Here is a 20,015-nt window from a genome sequence, read left to right on the forward strand (position 1 = left end):
GATAACCCCCTTCCCTTTATCTAAGAGAGAAAGAAGGATAAATAAAAGGCAAGGGAAGATGGAAATTCCTAAGTCTAGGTTCCCTATTTCATTTTTTTTCCTGTTTAAGACCATAATTATTTGTAATCACCCCCTAAAATGACCAAAACCATCCACCCCAACTTAAGGGACTGGGATGACAGTCTTTTTATAACTGTCTTCTGCTGAATTGGGGCAAAGAATTCCTGTTTGGGGGCCCAAAGGGAAATTGGAAAAATGGTTATGTCAAGAAAGCTAGCTGGTATCATTTGTCATTCAGTCTCTATGTGTTGATTAAGTGAAGTCCTGAGTGGATCAACCTGAAAGGCTGGATGAGGCAAGGTCATCTGGGATCAACAGCCCTTCCTGAAGCTGTTCTGGAGGCAAATCTCTGGAAACAACATCAGTCTGAAGCAGGATCAGGTGTCCCAGCATCCTCAAGGGTGGATCTCGCCAGGGCTGCTTCCTTGGCCTTTCATTCTACAACATACAAATCTTATAAGCAATGTATATATTTTTTTTTTTTTTGGTTCTTTTTTTCGGAGCTGGGGACCGAACCCAGGGCCTTGCGCTTCCTAGGCAAGCGCCCTACCGCTGAGCCAGATCCCCAGCCCCGCAATGTATATTTCTATAAATACATTCATATGCAGTGTGCACACAGATCAAGTGAAGATGAATTTCTGCTCCTTGTTTGAGCAGGTGAAAGACAACTGTCTTTCTTTAGAAGTTAGTTTGATCACATAACCAAATTGTAATTTATGCCATGTAATGATAAATTAGGAGGACTGTGTAGCCAATAGGATTTTTGTCTGTATACAGCATTTAAGTCTCAGTCAGTCCCTGAGCTGCTCCCAAAGTACAGGATTACAATATACAAGCTACCTGTTTCAGTCTTGATTGGTTTCTTCTTGTCTATAGCCAAGATCTTCAGGGAGTTTCCCTCTGTCAAATCTGATCTTTATAATTTTGGATGGGATCCAAAACCATTTCTCCTTTCCTGTTGACATAAGCATAAATTCTCTCTTCCAACATAGCACATTCTTTGTCCAGCATTTTGAATTCATTAGAAGTATAGACTGGTTCAATCCAGCAGCCTCTTTTCTATCTAAGTCTGCTCTATTTTGAGCTCTCTCAAAGACAATATACCATAACATCATAACATTGAACTTATAACCACCATCATTTTAAAACAATTAAAATAATTTAAAACAATATTTTTTATTGAGACGGAGTTTCTCTATGTAGCCTGGGGTGATTTGGATTTAATCTGTAGATCGGGCTGGCCTCAGACTCACAAGGAACCTATCTGTCTCTGCCGTTGTCTCCCAAGTATTGAGATCAAAGGCATGAGTTTATTTATTCAGTATCTATGTTCCTTTGAAAACATTTACATCAATTCCAATTTCTTTCTCTCTTCTCTGGAGATTAATATCTATGTGGATTTATTTATCTTACCCTTTTCTCTTAATTTAGTATCCTTGTCTGCATTCAACTTTATTAAATTTGCTTCCATTTAGTGTATGAGCATATTCCCAAGCCACATTGTATGTGCTTAGAGGTTTTGGCCTGGGCCATGTGCCATGTGCAAGGCCAAGCAGTCACCAGTTTCCCCCGGAGTCCATGTCCAAAGAGACCAGCTGCTCAGAGTAACTTGGCCTTTATGTTATTTTCATGAACTGACATTAGTCTTTCTGTAGGAGCCCCACGTTTTACAGAGACCCTGTTGGCTGTTCAAGGTAGCATGCTATTTTATTTATATTAGTTCTCTATAATTCTTGGCTGTGGGAAGAATGCAGTCTGCTGAGAGGTAGGCCTTCATTGGCTTCACAGCACAGCAGGGGCATTCAGTGCCTGTCCAACTAGGCTCCAAAGCTGTGCCTCTGCAACAGAGCAGAGCAGCGCCCAGGAAGAGCCCAGGCTGGCATTTGAGTCTGCTGGTTTGTAGCCCATGGGCTCTGCCACCTGGTGTGTGGTTTGACTTGGATATCGTATCTTAGCTTACTCTTTAAGCCCCTGGAATCATGCCCGCCAAGCTAGTATACATTCTAACCCCTGTTAGAACCCCACAGGCTTAGGGAGAAAAACAGACACTGCTGAGGAAACATCTCTCCTTCCCTTCCTAGCTACTATCATGGCTTTTATCTCAAAAAGGGTCAGTGTGCCTTTTATCTGGGATTCTGAATTCTTAAATTTGGGTTAAGAGTAAGTTCTTGCCCCAAGGTGGGTGCCAAAATGTTGTTGTAAAAATTAGCTGGGGGGTTTTACCCCACTTTGTATCATTTAGTCTCCAGATAAAAGACATAAATCTTTATATTTATAAAACTTTTAATACCACTAGAGCTGGGCGGATATCAATCCTCTAAGCTATTTTGTCTACTTCCCTGTCAGTAACCCAGAAATATGACTTGCCACACCCTACCTGAGCCGCTCTTACGCCATCTGGCCAGTCCTCATCTCATGATCCCTTACCCCATGGTGTCGTCTTCTCTCTTCATTCTCCTCTCTCTCCTCTCCTCCTTGGGGTCTTTCCTCAGAACTCAAGCCCTGGGAAGTGAAGCCATACTTACCCCTCTTCTGCTCAGCTACTGCCTGTGTAGGCATCTTTATTTGATCAATAGTTTTAAATTAAGAAGCAGAGCTATATAGCATCATTTGGTATATGTGAGGATTTCCTCATACCTGAGGCAACCAGATCTGGGGGCCAGCATTTAGCATTACAGCACACAGCAACGGACCAAACCTCAACACTTCACAGTAAGAAGGGTCTGTTTCTGCTTCTTTCTCTTCAACACCCAATATTGCAAGGAGATTTGACTGAGGGGATGTCAGAGGGTACCAGAGTTGCTGTCATTTAAAACATGAGTTTTTCATTCATGGGTGAGTTTAAGTGGTAAGAATGGCTGAAGCCAAGCACCTCTCCTACTCCTTACCTTCTCACCTTCTGTTTTCATTTATCTCTTCCTCCTCCTCTTTTTCTTCTTCCTCTTCCTCTTCCGTTAGCAACACTGATTTATTACAAATGTCGTGCATGCATATGCTGTGGCATAGTTGATGGAGTCAGTTCTCTCCTACCATGTGAGTCCTGGGGATTGAACTTGGTCATCAGGTTTGGCAGCGAGCATCTGTACCCACTGAACCATCTCACCAGCCCTCATTTCATCGTCTTTGTTCTATGCCTTCATTCTCATCTGGATCCTGTTCATTTTCTTCTTCATTATCATTAACACCATCTTCTGACAGCTGACTCTCAGAAGATTGACACTTAAGATCATATTGAAAGTAATTCATCTTTGAGATTTTTCTCTGGTTATACTTTTCTCTGTTATACTACACTAATGAATGGGATTGTGTCTAAATTACAGAGCCTTGTGCAAAAACTAAATTGAACAATCTGTCCTTTCTTTTTCCTCCTTTCCTCTAAAATATCCAGTTATTCACCCCATCCTCTCCTTAAAGCAAAACTTATCTCTTATAGTTGAATAGCACTGTCCTTCAGGTAGCTTATACAGCTTCCACTGAGGGTCACATAGAGACAGGAAAAGGAAACCAAGTCTAGTGACCCTCAGAGTAGTCCATTACTGTGAAGAACCTGGAGATGCCAGCTGTGCCCTCATGCTTAGGAGAAAAACAGACTTTGAATAAAGGTTTGGCCAAAAGAATTAAGCTCACTGTACAATTACTGACTTCGAAAATGATCTGCATACATTTTATTTTTAACAATGTGGGAAAAAACAGTGTGTGAGGAGGGGGGAAATGATAAATGGTATGTTTTTAAATGAAAAATATACAAGGGAATATATATGCCTGGATTGCTACTTATGCTTTCAGAAAACATATTTATAAAACTTTTTGTTTTTATTTTAGAAATTGTGGTGTGTGTGTGTGTGTGTATGTATGTATGTGTATAACCATTCAGGCATTTATTAGGTACAAGATCCTATATGTAATTATTGGATAAAACTTGATAATTGTATTAAAATCTTTTATATCACCAATATTTATTGCCACATTAGAGTATATTAGAAATCGCACAGTAGTTATATATTTGGGTTTTTTTCTTGAAATTCTGCCTAATTCCCCTTTCTATCTGAAGGTTGTATTATTAGGTAGATATTACATGTGTGCTTGTTTATTTGTGTATGAGATTGTGTTTGTGTCACACTGTGTGTGGACGTGGGGGACAACTTGTGGGAGCTGGCTCGTTCCGTCATGTGGGGCCTGGGAATCAAACTCAGATCTTCAGACTTGGCAGCAAAAGACTCTACCTGCTGAGCCAACTCCACGGTCTTTGTTATTGAATGTCTTAGCGACTTTTCTATTTCTGTGATTAAAACACCATCACTAAACTATTCACAGACAAAGGAGTTTATTCTGTTCTTACAATTCCAGAGGGGTAGAGTTCATGGTGGCAGAGCAGAGGCAGAAGATGGCTGGAACAGTGGCTGGGGGTGCACATCTCGAACTACAAACAGGAGGGCAACTTGAAATGGAAGAAGTCTTTTGAAACCTGAGAGCCCAGTGCCCAGTGGCCTACAGCCTTTAACAAGGCCAGACCTGTGAAGCCTCCCGAAACAGCTACCACTGGGGACCATGTCTTCATACTCCTGAGGCTTACAAGGGGAATCTCTTTCAAACCATCTCTTTAGGTATATAAAAGCTCAAAACTATTGTTTTCTTTCCCTCATTAGTATCATTTTCATTATCTATGCAATTTTTTTCTGTCTAGTACAAGTTTATCTATACCATTTTTTAAAATTCATATTTACTTGTTATAATTTTTACTTTTAGTCTTTCTGCAATTTTATGTATTAGCTTCATCTATTCATATAAAATATGGTTGACCCTTGTAACTGATGAATTTTAGGTTGATTACAGACAAATTTTCAACTTAGGTGTAATAAAATCCACAAATGTTTGCCTAAACTCTGCTCCAACGCCCATCTTAAAAGTTTCTGTTTCCCCTTTCATGCTGTCCCAAATCGTTAAGAGAGGACTTGTGTAGAGACTGGATAGAGGAAGCTTATGATCCATGGGTACCAGCACTAGAACATGTGAAAGAGATTCAAGTACCAGATGCGGGGCTGGCTGAAAAGCGCTTGAGAGCTGTTAGTGGTGGGAAGGTGCAAATGAAAGGCTCAGTGGTGCAGTTTCACATCCACTGAGAAGCCATAAGAAAAAGCAGGGTATCACAAGAGCTGGCAAGGGTATGGAGATAGTAGAGCCCCTACATATAATACCCTTTTATCATGTGAAATGGTCTAGTCAACTTTGGAGAATGGTAACCACTCTGTGTGAGAGAGAGAGAGAGAGAGAGAGAGAGAGAGAGAGAGAGAGAGAGAGACAGAGGGAGAGACAGAGATATAGAGACAGAGACACAGACACAGAAACAGAGAGACAGTGACAGAGAGACAGAGAGAGAAACAAAGAGAGACAGAGATAGAGACAAAGAGAGAGACAGAGATAGACAGAGAATCAGAGAGAAACAGAAACAGACAGAGAAACAGAGAGAGAGAGGGAGACAGAGAGAGAGACACAGAGAGAGAAAGAGACAGAGACAGAGAGAGAGAGAAAGAGAGAGACAGACACACACAGATACACACACACACACACACACACACACAGAGAGAGAGAGAGAGAGAGAGAGAGAGAGAGAGAGAGAGAGAGAGAGAGAGAGAATATGTGTGTGCATGGTTTTCTGTGTGATCATGAGTGCACACGCGTCCCGGCATATGTGTGGAGATAAGAAACAGCCTCAGGTGTCATCCTTGCTCCTCGTTGGAGGTAAAGGCTCCTGTTCACTTCTGTACACTACCGGCAGGTTGTTCTGTGAACTTCCCAGGATTTTCCTGTTTTTAATCACCCTTCCTGAAATAGGAGCTGGGACTACAGACAGCTGCTTCTTTGGCTTTTTATGTGAATTCTGGGGGCCTCAAACTCTAGATTCAAGTACTTTATCTGTGAAGTTAAGTCCTTATGTACAATTTCTATCATGGTGCATTTAAAGTATATTTCATTTGTATTGTGAAGTTTTAATGTATGTATATAATGATCAAATCATTTATTGATCACCTAAGACATCACTTCTCTGTGCAATCCTCTCCTCTGACTATTCTGAAGTACACAACACACCAGTCAACCCTAGTTTCCTACTGTTCTATAAAACACTACAAGTTCAATTTGGCAATTCCTTAAAGCTAAATAGAAATTACAACAAAACCCAGAAATTCCACACCTTGCTATATGCCCAAGAGATGTAAAAATATATGTTTACACAGGAACATCTATGTGACTGTTCTTAATAACATTTTTCATCATTAACTTAATGGACACAACCTAAACATCCAACCAGTATGAGTATTAAATGATAAAGGGTATTTGATATGCTAGTATAGAAGAATATTATTCAACAATTAAAAAAATCCTTCAAAACATATTCCTTTTAAATAAAGGCCACAAAACTATGTCACAGGATTCCAGTGACATAAAGTGCTCACAATTGCAGCTATATAGAGAGAAAATTGATTCATGGTTTCCTAGGGTTGGGAGTAGGAATTAGTTGCTAACAAACACAAAGGATATCTTTTAAAAGTTCTGTTGTTACATTTACTCATTTTTCTATGTGGTATGGGAGAGTCTGAGTTGGAGTGGGTTGAGGAATGGTTTTAGTGTGGAGAAAACATTGCAAAACTGAGTTTACAAGAGGGCAATTGGCATGTGTTTGAATTTACCAGTCTGACAAAACTAGAATTTAATAAACTCATTGACAAAAAAAGACCACCTACATGAAATAGTGCTGTACATGAATGGGATCTGTTGAAGCTGTCCACAGCAATCTCCACCATGCAAATGAGGGTAGCCTTGATTGGCTGATATTTGATTTCCAGAGGATACTGGGTTCACATGGTATAGCCTGTGGTTATACTTGGTTTAGATTGGCCTCCCTTATTTATATCATTCTACACTGGAAAGTGGTGAAGCTTTCTAGACCAAACTTTTTTATTTTTTTATTTTTTTTTGTGGGAGTTCCTGGAGAACCACCTGTTTGTCTTCCAGCCTGCCATCAGCCTTCTGTCCTCCACTGTTATGGTAAAGATTTCACAGCTGTGAATTTACCCAGATCTTTGATTTTATATTTCAAATGGTTAAATTCAACTTGTACAGACTATACCTGTAAAAATCTACTAAAACACTCCTTCTCCCATACCAGTGAACTTAACCAGTTCTGAGTTTTTTGATTATTTCTCATATTCTGTACCTAGGTGGTCAGTATCACATCTGACACTTGTTAATGGGCACAGTAAAGATTAAATGTGCTTCATCACATGCATGAGAGACACCAGAGGCCTCAATGTTCATTGTTATGGTTGGTCTTAAAAGTAAAGGTCCAAGTCCAGGACTGTAGGCCTTCTGGATGCCTTCCAAGAAGCGAGGGTGAAGTGAGCTTTGGCCTGGAGTAATACTCCCTGTCACTGATTAACCAGCCCCGTTGGAAGACTTGTGTGACCAGCACTGCCTAGACAAAGACACCTGGACAAGCTCTGGTGGGCAGAAAAATGTCTACCCGCTATCACCAAGCAGCAAGTGACAGCTACCTGGAACTTCTGAAGGAGGCCACTAAGCGTGATCTAAATCTCTCAGATGAGGATGGCATGACACCCACTCTCCTGGCAGCCTACCACGGCAACCTTGAGGCCCTAGAAATAATCTGCAGTAGAGGGTGAGTGATCCCTGTTAGGGCTTCCTGGGTGGGGAATGCCACTCTGGCAGTGAGAGACAGAGATGTCCACATAGACATTTTGCTTCTTTGTAGGTCCTCTAAGTAGTTGGCTTTTAGAGAAAGAAAGACTAAGCTAGGTATGGTTTCTTTCCCTGTGAAATAGCCATTTAGAAGTCACTCAGGCAGAGGTGGGTAGGGTGTGGATTGTAACTATATGCCCTGAAAATCACCTCCATTGAATTTAAATGGTTAACTCTTTAAAAGGAGGTCACCATGCTTATTGGTTCAGTGATCTTCCTTGGTTAGGACATGGCTTTATTTTACTTTTCCAATCTTGTCACTAAAATCTATCTTTACAAGTACTCAGCCTTGATGTAAACTCCTGGTTCTTCTGGCTTTGCCATCTATAACATGAGTCTTCAGTCCATCTTTACACACACACACACACACACACACACACACACACACACACACACACCCCATCCCTTAGCTTTAGATTCCAGTCTTTGCTAACTCTTTTATTCTGCTCACCCTGCTCATTGCCAGAGAGCTAGTCAGGGTAGGCAGTTACACTTAGATGGGGAGAAATGGAGCAAAAGAGGAGTTTGGGTGAGTGAGAAGAGTGGGGGGAAGAGGGAGAGGTAAAGAGTAAGGGAGTCAAATGACTCCAGTACAGTGCATATTTAGCATCTGGTAGGTGACAGTCCACCTCTCCCCCTTCTCTCCCCTTCTTCTGCTTTCTCTTTCTTCCACTCCCTCCTCTTCTGATTTTTCTTCTCATATATTTTTGGTGCTGTCCAGATGGTCCCTATCAACAAAACATCCTGGTGCTCTTGTGGCACTCAGATCTGAGAGGGGAAGCCAAGCAAGCAGCTTATGGTAGATGTGACAAAGTCTGTTCCAGGGAAGGGAAATTAAGCTAGTAGAGAAAGACGGGGAGCTGATCAAGGCTGAGGGAAGTGCTTTCCCCCTAAGGCAGAGAGCACTGTGCATTCCAAGGGTAGAAGACGTTGAGTTTGGCTGGACATGACTTGCACAGGAACAGACCTAAGCCATAAGACTGGACTATCAGGGGCCTTGAGACTTCTGTTCAGGACTTGAATCTCCTCCTGAGAGCCTAGAAACCACACCCTCTATTTACAGGGGAAGCAGTCACATAGATTTATGCTTATGAATATCGTTCTGGCGATTGTACATTAGTCACAGAGAATGTCTAGGGACGTTCAAGGTAAAAGTGAACTAACATGGTGTCACTGGGTGTGAGTAGACACGGAGCTTTGAGTGACAGTTTGGATGTCAGATAGTGATTGGATGTGGCAAGTAGAGGAGGAGGGTCAACATCTGTTTGCATTAAACAGATTGTAGGTATGGACACCTCATTGAGCTGGGGAACATGTCAGAAAGAGCACGCCTACTCTCTATACCAAATCTTCTGAAACTTTATTCAAGATAGGTCTTTCTTCTTTTGAGTTAATGTCTCAATTTTGTTAGAGCAATTAAATACATAACACACTTAATTTAATTTATAAGGATACCTTAATATTATAATCAGCAAATTTATTTCTTAGTTTATCCCCCTGTTTGATACATAATTCTTTTTTTCTAGTTTGCAGTGTTGTGGTGATTATTCCTCCACATAAGTCCTTGTCCATATTTTTTTCCCCGAGTGTAAATTCTCAGAACTGAAGTTTTTGGGTCAGTTGCCTGCACTTGTGCTATGATCACAAAATGCCTCGGGCAAAGTAATTTACAGAGGATAAAACTTATTCTATAGTTTTAAGAGCAGCCAGGAAGTCTAAGATCAAGTTGGCAAGAAGTTCAGTGCAGGGAGAGATCTTTCCATGCTGGCTCCTTATTGCTGCCACATCTGGGGTGAGGGGGACAAGGACGGAGCCCTCACATAGTAGGAGAGAGAAGATGCACGCGAACAAAATTCTGGAAAAGCAAGTTCCTTTCTTTGACAAGGAACCCCTTTACATGGTGAAGGCGGGGTTCCTGGTGAGGATGAAAACGCCAGTGCTGAGCTGCCATGCACTTTCGTCTTTGTGAGCTGCGTGTCTGTAACATTGCCCCACTTTTATATGTCTATATAAAAGTGTGTGTGTCTATGTCTGTGTGTGTGTGTGTGTCTGTGTATGTGTGTGTATGTGTGTGTGTCTGTGTGTGTGTATGTGTGTGTGTATGTGTCTGTGTGTGTATGTGTGTGTGTGTAAGTATGTCTATGTGTGTGTAAGTATGCCTATGTGTGTGTATGTCTATGTCTATGTGTGTATATATGTGTCTGTGTGTGTATGTGTGTATGTGTAAGTATGTCTATGTGTGTGTGTAAGTATGTCTATGTGTGTGTAAGTATGCCTATGTGTGTGTATGTCTATGTCTATGTGTGTATATATGTGTCTGTGTGTGTATGTGTGTATGTGTGTGTGTATGTGTGTATGTATGTGTCTGTGTGTGTATGTGTGTATGTGTAAGTATGTCTATGTGTGTGTGTAAGTATGTCTATGTGTGTGTAAGTATGCCTATGTGTGTGTGTGTATGTGTGTATGTATGTGTCTGTGTGTATGTGTGTGTGTAAGTATGTCTATGTGTGTGTGTAAGTATGTCAATGTGTGTGTGTATGTCTATGTCTATGTGTGTGTGTGTGTCTGTGTTTGTGTGTGTATGTGTGTGTATGTATGTATGTATCCATGTAGGTATGTGTGTGTGTAAGTATGTCTATGTGTGTGTGTAAGTATGTCAATGTGTGTGTGTATGTCTATGTCTATGTGTGTGTGTGTGTGTTTAATGGTAGTGTCAGCATGCTACAGTGCACACATGGAGGTCAGAGGATAGCCTGGTTGTCAGACCTCTACTTCCCATGGTGTTTGAAAGCAGGTCTTAGGTTGCTCACAGGCTGACTGGCCCATGACCCTCCATGGACTCTCTTGTCTCTGCCTCGCATCTTGCCAGAGGAGTGCTGAAGAAGCCTCTGATTTGACTTTAGGTGAATTTAGGGATCTGAACTAGGGCCTTAGGCTTGACCCATTTCCACAGCCTTTAAAACACTTTTAAATTTAACAGCATCAATTCTTTGCCATATATATTAAAAATATGTTGACAAATAATATTTTAACAATGGATACTTTAATCATAATTGCAAATATATACATAACATATACTTATTGAATACATGTGTATATAATGTATATTTTAAGTGGATATAAGTCTGTCAATCTGTGCTACCTAATTCTAATTTCAAGATCATTCATTACAAATTATTGACTGATAAATATCTTCCAAATTTTTCCTTTTGCCCTTATGTACAAGTATATATTTTTCTTAAAAAATGCACTCATACAAGGTGTAGTGAGAAGCTAATCATATATTGTTATCAATTTAAATATCATATATTGTTATCTGTTAAAAGTTGCTATGCATGCAGCTGTTTTTATGACTATGTTATATTTCCTTGTATGGCTTTATTGTTACTTATTTATTTGAAATCAACAAGTAAAAATCACACAGCCAGGCATGATGATAGTGCACCTGTGTTTCCAGCATTCTGAGTCAGGAAGATTGTAAGCCTTACATTATAGTAAGCACTTGTCTCCAAAATCTTTCATATACTTACAGTATGGCATTTTAAATACATCTATGTTATTGAGTGACTGGATCAAGCTAATTATATGAAACCTTATCATTTTTTTGTGATGAAGATATTTAAAATATAGCTTCTTAGCAATTTTCAAGTATGGAAATTGTTTCTTGTATAGCCATCCCATTGTAGAGTGCATTGCTTGAACTTCCCCTGTTTAATGGACATTTTGGATCCCTAACCCTGTATCATCACACTTCCCTCCCTGCCTCCAACCACTGTCTACTCAAGAGACTTTTATAGGTTCCATATTGTTTAAATCCACATTTGAGTGAAACTGTGAGGTATTTGTCTTTTGGGGCCTATCTTATTTCATTGAACATAATGTCTTCCAGGCTCATCCATGTTTCCAAATGTGGGACTGTCTTGTTCTTTAAGACAAAAGAGTATTCCATTGTGGGCGTGCATGTGTGTGTGTGTGTGTGTGTGTGTGTGTGTGTGTGTGTGTGTGTGTGCGCCTGTGCGTGTGTGTATGTATATGTGTATATGAACATATGTTTATATGTAATTCAATTAGTTACCTACTCATGACACTTAGTTCCTTCTCATTTCTGGCTTTGCCAGGGGCAGTTTGACTTGTGTCTTGTTGGCGACAGTAAGTAGAGTCAACAGGAACAACTTTGCTTATTCAGCTCTGTCCAGAGCCTCACATTTCCTTGGGATAAGTTCCTTAGAGGAGAGCAGTGAATTCTGGCGGTCCCTGATGTCAGAGTTTTGCTGTATATCCTGTTGAGCTATCTGAGCCAGAGTATGCTTTTCCCAGCATGCTCCTTTCCTCATGATCCCACTGAAAACCGACAACTGATAATTTTTCAATCATTTCCTGTTGGTCGGGCAAACACTGGCAGTGTATGGTTTTAATTGGCATTTCCTTCATGATTATAAGTACAAATAATTCTTTTTTCATGTAGAAAAACATTTTCGACAGAATTATTGTTTTCTGAGAACAGCTTTACACATATTCAAAATCAACTTCAAAAGAAGAAACTGGAGTGGAACAGATGCCCAGAGTGTTATAATTTAAGCAAATTACCCACTTAACAACAATAACAAGCCCACTTAAAAATTATTGCTTAAAACTATTGCTTACTAAAAATCAAAGGCAAAATATGGCTTATTTTAAAATTGCTTCAGGAAGTTTCTCTTTTGGGAAGAAAATACCAACACTACATTGAATCTATCCCAAAAAACCCATAGGATATTGGCATTAGATTCTGCCTATTAAAACAAAGTGGGGTGGTTTGTAGATGGTGGGGCAAGTATATACAGCGATTTTACTGAGAACCGTGAGCCAGAAAACTGGGTTTAACAACATGCATGGAGTCCTGCACTGGAGAGGCAGGAACAGGAGCTTCTCTGGGACTTTTGGGGTAGTCAGTGGAGCTAATAGGTGAGACCTAGAGATCTAGTTTTAGTGAGATACCCTTTTTCAAAAAGACTAAAAACCAGAGGATTGAGGAAGAAAGCCATGTTAACCTCAGCCCTCTATGTGTATGTTTTGAAGCATGCACACATGTACACACACACACACACACACACACACACACACACACACACCAAGAGATACATGAGTCAGGCATGGTGATGCATGCCTGTAATCTCAGAAATCAGGAGACTGAGGCAGGAGGATTCCGAGTTGAAAACCAGCCTTTGTTATATAGAAAAACTCTTTACAAACAGAAGCATGGGAGAGAGTAGGATTAGATTTAAAAAGACTTCATGATACTTGAAAATAATAATTTTTTATATCAATTGGAAAGTTGTCCTTAGGGTTTAGATGCACTAGGGCAACCCATGGGAATTCTGCACTTCAAATTTTCTCAAGATGCACCTCTGCCCAGTCTCGGCTTTCTCCTTGCATCTTAAAAGCATCACCCAAGACCCACTGAGATGAGAAAACTCCATTCTGCCTGAGCAGAGGGATCTCACCCAGACTCTCAACAGCCTGTTACTTCCTGCTACACCTCACCCTGCCCAGCGCGCTCGCTCTCTTCTTTGGCTTATGCAAACCAAGGATAATGTAGTCAGATTTAAGCAGTGTGTTTTTGTTTATGTCGTGGTCACATCTTGGCTGGTTTCCAGTACTCCTTTGATGTCTAGGTTACTTACCGGGTCCTTTGAAAATGGTGTTCAGTTAAGTAAATAAAAAGTGAAACCATGTGTTTGGGGATGAAGAACTGTGCTCCCCAAAGATTCCACTGTGCCAAGGCTGAAAGGAGGGGTCTCCTTTGATCCAAAATAATTAAATTGGGCTAACTGGCTAGAGCCCTCTTAACAGAGGCTGCTTGACAAAATGGCATTATTTACCATTTGCTTTCCTTAGATTCAATTTCATTTTCTTTCCCTCCTTTCTCCATTTCTTACTCATAGCTCCATGCTATCTGGTCACACTGATATATACTCTGGGTTCCTCAAATATGCCATGTGATATCAGCCATTCTCATCTGTGCCCACGCTGTTCTCTGCATGAAACAGGCAGCCAATCTATGGCTGGAACTAGGCCACAAGGGCCTTTTCTTGGATTTCACAGAGTTTTTGTTTCAAAATTGAGCCAACATTAAAAAAAATCCATGAAGTTCTGGAGATCAGTCTTCATTTGAAAAATGGATGTGGTAAACCATCCATCTGTTTCTGCCTTGTTAGGGCATAGCCAGGGCTACCCCACTACTGCAGCTTCCAGGAGCTTGATCTTTTCTTGGTCTTTGTTGAGGAAACAAACTTGGTTTCTGTCAGTTGTGTGTCTTTGGGCAGATTTTGAGGTTTTGACTGGAAACTGCAAATGATAAAAGAAAAAGAATGCAGGCTTCTTTCTCTCTGGGAAAATTAGCTAATTGGGTCAATAGAGCATTACTACTTGATAAAGTAAGTTAAGTCAATACTTAATTACAAGAACCAGGCTGGTATGGGTGCTTATACTTGCAAACCTGGTTCTAGGGAAGATGCTGCAAGAGGTTCACCCCAAGTTTGAGGCCAGCTTGGACTACATAGTGAGTTCCAGCCTGTCTGAGATACAGAATAAGATGCTTTCTGGGGGGGGGGCTCGATGGTTCAGTGGGTAATGGCATTTAAGATTGATCCCATGGTCAACTGGGAGAACTATGCAAGTTCACCATATGCACACCGTGGCACTCATACCCAAACATACACACAGAAAACACAGACATTTAATTTAAATGTTTGAATGTTACCATCATTCAAAACTTATCACACCCTCCAGAGTCTCGATTTACTCTCAGGGTGATGATTGGTTTACAACTAAGGCAAACAGAGGTTTACAAGGAGGAAACCCAAGTCTGAGTCATCAAATTATATAATTCTGGTTTTGCCACATTAGCATAGGGAGACTGTGAATCACCTAAAGATCTTGTCAAGCTCTAGATTCTGATTCAGTAAGTCTGGGTTGGGTTCCACTGCGTTTTAATAAAACCATAGGTAATCTGTTGTTGCTGCAGCTACTACTACTGCTGCTGTTGACTCTATGTTTGGGTCAAAAAAACTACTCAAAGCAGTCAGAATGGTGCATTATCGACCTTTGCTAGGGCATGGATTTTATTCCACCAGCAGTGGCGAGAGGTTTCTTCAATTCACCTCCCTCCTGTGCTTCAGTAGGGTCTGTACTTGCTCTTAAGGCATCACGGGACATAGAAGCTCTTTTTTTTTTCCCTTCGGGTTGCTTTTTCCTCTGTTTTCCACATTTGACTAAAGAGAGGGCAGAAGTGTTGGCTAGAATTAGCTCTAAGTCCTCAGAGAATGCTACTAAGTTGTCAGGACAATTGAAAGCCAATTAAACACAGAGATTATTGAAATCATATAAGCTTATAACTGAACAGATCTTATTAAAATGTAGCATTCAACTTACCATTTCATAGCTAATTCACTATATTTTTGTATGTGTGCTCTGAAGTTACACATGTCTATGATATTGCTGTGGTGGAAATAAAATAGCATACTATTGTCTGTGTCTTCCAATCTCTAGATCCAGTGAAGTGATGTGGTTACATGAAAATTTTTATGATGATTATGTTTATACCACCATAATGCTATAAATAAGGCGTTTGGCCTTATTTTTCCCATGAATGAGCCCATTGTTAAACATTTACAAGTATGTCATTGGGTGATATTCCTGGCTTTGGGGAAACTAATAATTGACCTCAATTAGAATTAGGCATGGCACTATATTTCTTTCCTCTTGGTCGAGTGACCCAACTTTGGCCAATGTGATATGCGAGTGACAGCTAGAAGGGTTTGGGGGAAGCTTTTCTTCTAAAACAGAGGCATAGGGTAGGGACTGTCTAAACTTCTCTTTCTAGCCATCTGTTAACAGGCTGTGACACAGCTAAACTCGGCAGCCATCATATGTCAATGTTAAGGCAGGATAAACATGCATTTTGTTGGTTGTTTTTGTTTTTCTGAATAGATCTTCTCTTCAGTGAAAATATAATTTAACATACATCTTTCATATTTTCTTCTCTAGTGGAGACCCTGATAAGTGTGACATCTGGGGGAACACTCCTCTACATTACGCAGCCTCCAATGGCCACACCCACTGCATCTCATTTCTAGTCAACTTTGGTGCCAATATCTTTGCCCTGGATAATGACTTGAAGTCTCCACTGGATGCTGCTGCTAGCAGGGAGCAGAAAGAATGTGTTGCTCTCCTGGATAAGGCTGCCACCGTGCAGAACACCACGAACCCCAAAAAGGTCGCCAGACTAAAGGAACAGGCTCTGAAGAATGCGAGGAGGCAGATGAAAGAGTGTGAACGACTTCAGGAGAAGCACCAAAACAAGATGGCGCGCACCTATAGCAAGGAGGATTCTGGGACACTTTCCTCTTCCCGTAGCACCTTCTCTAGGTCATCCCTTTCAAATACTTCTGTTGGTGGATTTGGATCACTGTCTAAAGGCATTAAAGATACCTTCAAGCTAAAATCTAAGAAGAACAAAGATACAACAGAGCAGATGGGGATGGATGGCAAAAATGGGCAGAGGCCAGTGATGGAAGTGTTCAGAGAGGAGGAAGAAGACTCACTTCCTAAGGACTTCAAAGAGAAGCTCCATTTCTCAGCAGAAGAAGCCAGTGATGTGCAACATGAGTCTATTCTCAACCGTCCAGGTCTAGGAAGTATTGTTTTTAATAGAAACAGAGTACTGGATCTTGAGGAAATCTCAGAGAGCAAGAGGGAATTGGAGTTTAAAATGCCCAGTGAGTTGTTCCAAAGACAAGGAGCACCAGGAGCTGATGAAGAGGAGGAGGAGGAGGAGAGAGAGGCAAACAGCACTGCAGGTGATCTTCCTTGGGATGAAGAAGAAGTAGAATGGGAGGAAGATGCGATCGATGCCACTCCGTTGGAAGTGTTCTTGCAGTCTCAGCACCTGGAGGAATTCCTTCCCATTTTTATGAGAGAGCAGATTGATCTAGAGGCTCTGATGCTTTGCTCTGATGAGGACCTTCAGAATATCCACTTGCAACTGGGCCCCAGGAAGAAAGTCCTTAATGCCATAGACAAAAGGAAGCAGGTGCTCCAACACCCTGGGCAGCTGGTTGACACCAGCCTCTGATGGAGGGCATTGATTAACAGGGTAGCCTGAGCCGGGGGTCATGCTGAGTTCCCCTTGAAACCACCCCAGGACCAACCCTGTGCCTGGTTTCTGTCTAATGACAGACAACAGGTGTAGGTGTTAAGTTTTAGAGAAGACCCTCTAAAGCAGAGGCTCAGACTCTGGGAGATTCTCCGTATCCAAGTAACTATCAATGAGAAGATGGGAGACCTCAGAGCTGGAAAATGGTGTTTCTCTTCCAGACTTTGCATTCTGTGTAGGCCAAAGGCTCTTACTACTCTGAAGCCCAAAGCTCGACTTAAATGGATCTAGTCATTTAACAGATATTTACAAACTATGGGATCGGGTTTACAGCATTCCTGTCTGAGAATCATGGTGCGTAGCAAGTAGAGGGATGGCAGAAAGACAATGTGGGGTCCTTGCTATGGGCTGGATTCTAAAGTTCAGGTGTGGAAGCCCCAAATGCTAAGTAAGTGTTTTTGGAGATAGTACTTTAAGGGTGTGATTGAGGTCGAATGAGGTTCTTAGGGCAGGCTCATACTTCTATCTGACTTAAAGGACACGGAAGATGCCCCGAGGGTTTGTTCACACCCCGAGAGAGGATGGCAGCCGGAAGGCAGCTGCCAACCAGCCAAGGAGAGGCACTGGGAAACCAAACCTGATAGCAGTTTGGGCTTTCAACCTCCTGAGAAGTGAAAAATAAATGTCTATTGTTTGAGCCACTCTGTCTGCAGTGTTCTGTTATGGGGGCCTAGGCTGACGAGCGTGCCTTGTGCACAAGAGGACAGTGAAGACACCAAGGAGGATTCAGAAAAACAGCACCTGTCCATTTCACAATTCTCTATGGGTTCCGCGCCTTCTGAGGTGCAAAAGCAGGAAGGAAAGGGTATAGTTATTTTTAGGAAGGTTGATGGTGAAAGTAAATTTTGTGCATCCATGCTTGCTATGCAAGCCCTTACTTCGTTAGTGTGTTTCCACCAGCCTGCTGTCTGGCAAGTGCTTGTCATAGTCTAGACCTTAGATGTGGCCCAAAGACCTACATACTTTGACCCCCATGTGGGTCATAATGGTTTGGTCATCTGCCTGTGGAGCTATTGGGAGGAGAGAGACGTCTATCCTCCAGACAGGGTTTATTAGAAGGAAGTTAGGTCATCGAAGCACATCCTGGAAGTGGGTATGGGATTCCAAATGCCCCTTTCTTTGCTTTCCAGCCACTTTGAAGTGAACAAGTTTCCTTTGCCATGTGTTTACCTCAGGTCCCAAAGCACCAAGGCCATGGTCACGGAGTGACACCTCTGAAGTGACAAGTTAAAACAAACCTATCTTTCTTAATTATGACAAATGTTTATTTCCCCCATATAGGCACCAGTGACAGGACAAAGGAACAATCCTACTCAAGTCGAGCTCAAAACCACAGTTGTTTTTTTCTTAACAGGAGTATGGATAAAGGTAACTGTATTCGCAAAAAGCCTGCCCTAAGCAGGAGTAATGATTCACAGACAGTACATCCTGGGAACTCCCTGCATAAGCTGCTGTTTGCTGCTTTTGCAGTGCTGGGAGGGGGTCTTGTGAATTCCTCAACTTTCATATACGTTCTGAGCCTGACAAATTGTCTACAGCTTCTGGAGTCTTCTGAGTCTTCCTTCTCTCACCAATAGGTAATGTTTCATTTCAGAGGAAATAGAGACATAGCAGTTACACACACACACACACACACACACACACACACACACACACACACACACACTTAAATCTAGATTTCGTATATGAGAAGAAAATATGGGATACTAGTCTTTTTGAGTGAGGTCTGTATATTTTGCTTAACAATCTTTGATTCCTGAAGATGTCTTAATTTCATTCTTTATGGTTGAATGGAATTCGGTTGTGTGATGCACTACATTTTCTATTCATTGGTGGATGGACATCTAGGCTGGTCCTATCTCCTGGTTATTCCGAGTAGTGCAGCAATGAGCATAGATGTGCAGTCCTGGGTGGTATGTTGACTGGTGTATCTGGGCCACATGACAGTTCTGTGTTCAGCTTTTGGAGGGCTGCCAAGCTGGATCCCATGGTTTAGTTTCCCACCAGCAGTGTATAAAGTTCCTCTTTCTAAAATCTTGCCAGCATTTAAAAAAAAATGGTTTAAGAGGGTAATCTCAATTGAAACCACCTCCAACTAATAACTAGGTTTTGCTGGAATTTTGAAGCCAGACTACTAACCAGGTAGAATTTACCATCCACTGTGTGTGTGGTATTAGAGCCATTCTTTTAGCCCAGCTGATTTCTCATATCTGAAGTTACTTCAAGAGGCCCATGCAGGATACAGGCGCTCAAATGCTTGAACTCACTCATTCCTCCACAGCGGATGGATTCAAGAGCATATGGGTTCTTTGATATGTTACAGTAAAGGATACTTATTTACAAATGCTATGTTTGCTTGTGGAATAAACTAAATTGTACTTGTCCTCAATAATGTGCACAGAAGCAATTGCCATAAGAAGGCATTCATATGTTTTGTGACCCGAGCCTGCCTCTGTCACACATCCTCACTGTGAAGGATCCTCTCTAGTTCTCTAGAAACTTCCTGAGATACTGACCCCACATCCTACCCCAACTTACATAGCGAGGGGAGGCCAGATGGGGAGGCATAAGCCTAAATGTGGGAGTCCTGATGCTTTTGTAAGACATGTTGATCATGAGGCATGCTCTCCTGGTGGGGCCTTTTGGCTAGGTTATGAGGAACCAATGGATTCCTTCCATCATCAATTCGCTTAGACTCAAGTGACCCACACATTGTGCTTTCTACTATGCATGACCAAAGGAGCCCCCTTATCTGGGCTTCTTCAAACATTTAAAGCACACACACCCAAAGCTACATTACATGTGATTGGATGTATAAGAAAGTTCTTAAGAGGCAAATCTGTAGCAGTAGAAACTGCTAGGAAGAATGTAATGACACTGTTGAGAATCAAATTTCTTGAGGGTATGGGATCATTCTGGACTTGATTGTACAAACTTCACCAAAACCCACTAGATTATATGCCTTAAAGTCAGGAGCTGTGCCAGGGATGTAGCTTAGTGGACG

The 20,015-nt window shown here is 41.4% G+C and overlaps 1 protein-coding gene across 4 annotated transcripts in view; it reads left to right on the forward strand.

The window, feature by feature from the left end:
- Window positions 1-17,652, forward strand: part of Anks4b (ankyrin repeat and sterile alpha motif domain containing 4B) — a 58,969-nt gene extending 41,317 nt beyond the window's left edge. For 2 of the 4 annotated variants that reach the window (XM_087591261.1, XM_087591263.1), the window contains one exon: window positions 15,844-17,652. In XM_087591261.1, the coding sequence (XP_087447387.1) occupies window positions 16,118-16,930 (813 nt within the window). In that variant the 5' untranslated portion in view covers window positions 15,844-16,117 and the 3' untranslated portion in view covers window positions 16,931-17,652. 4 annotated transcript variants of the gene reach the window in all.
- Window positions 17,653-20,015: the final 2,363 nt, after the last annotated feature.

This window comes from Rattus norvegicus, chromosome 1 (genome assembly GCF_021556685.1).
Source record: "Rattus norvegicus strain SHRSP/BbbUtx chromosome 1, alternate assembly SHRSP_T2T, whole genome shotgun sequence".
NCBI lineage: Eukaryota > Metazoa > Chordata > Mammalia > Rodentia > Muridae > Rattus > Rattus norvegicus.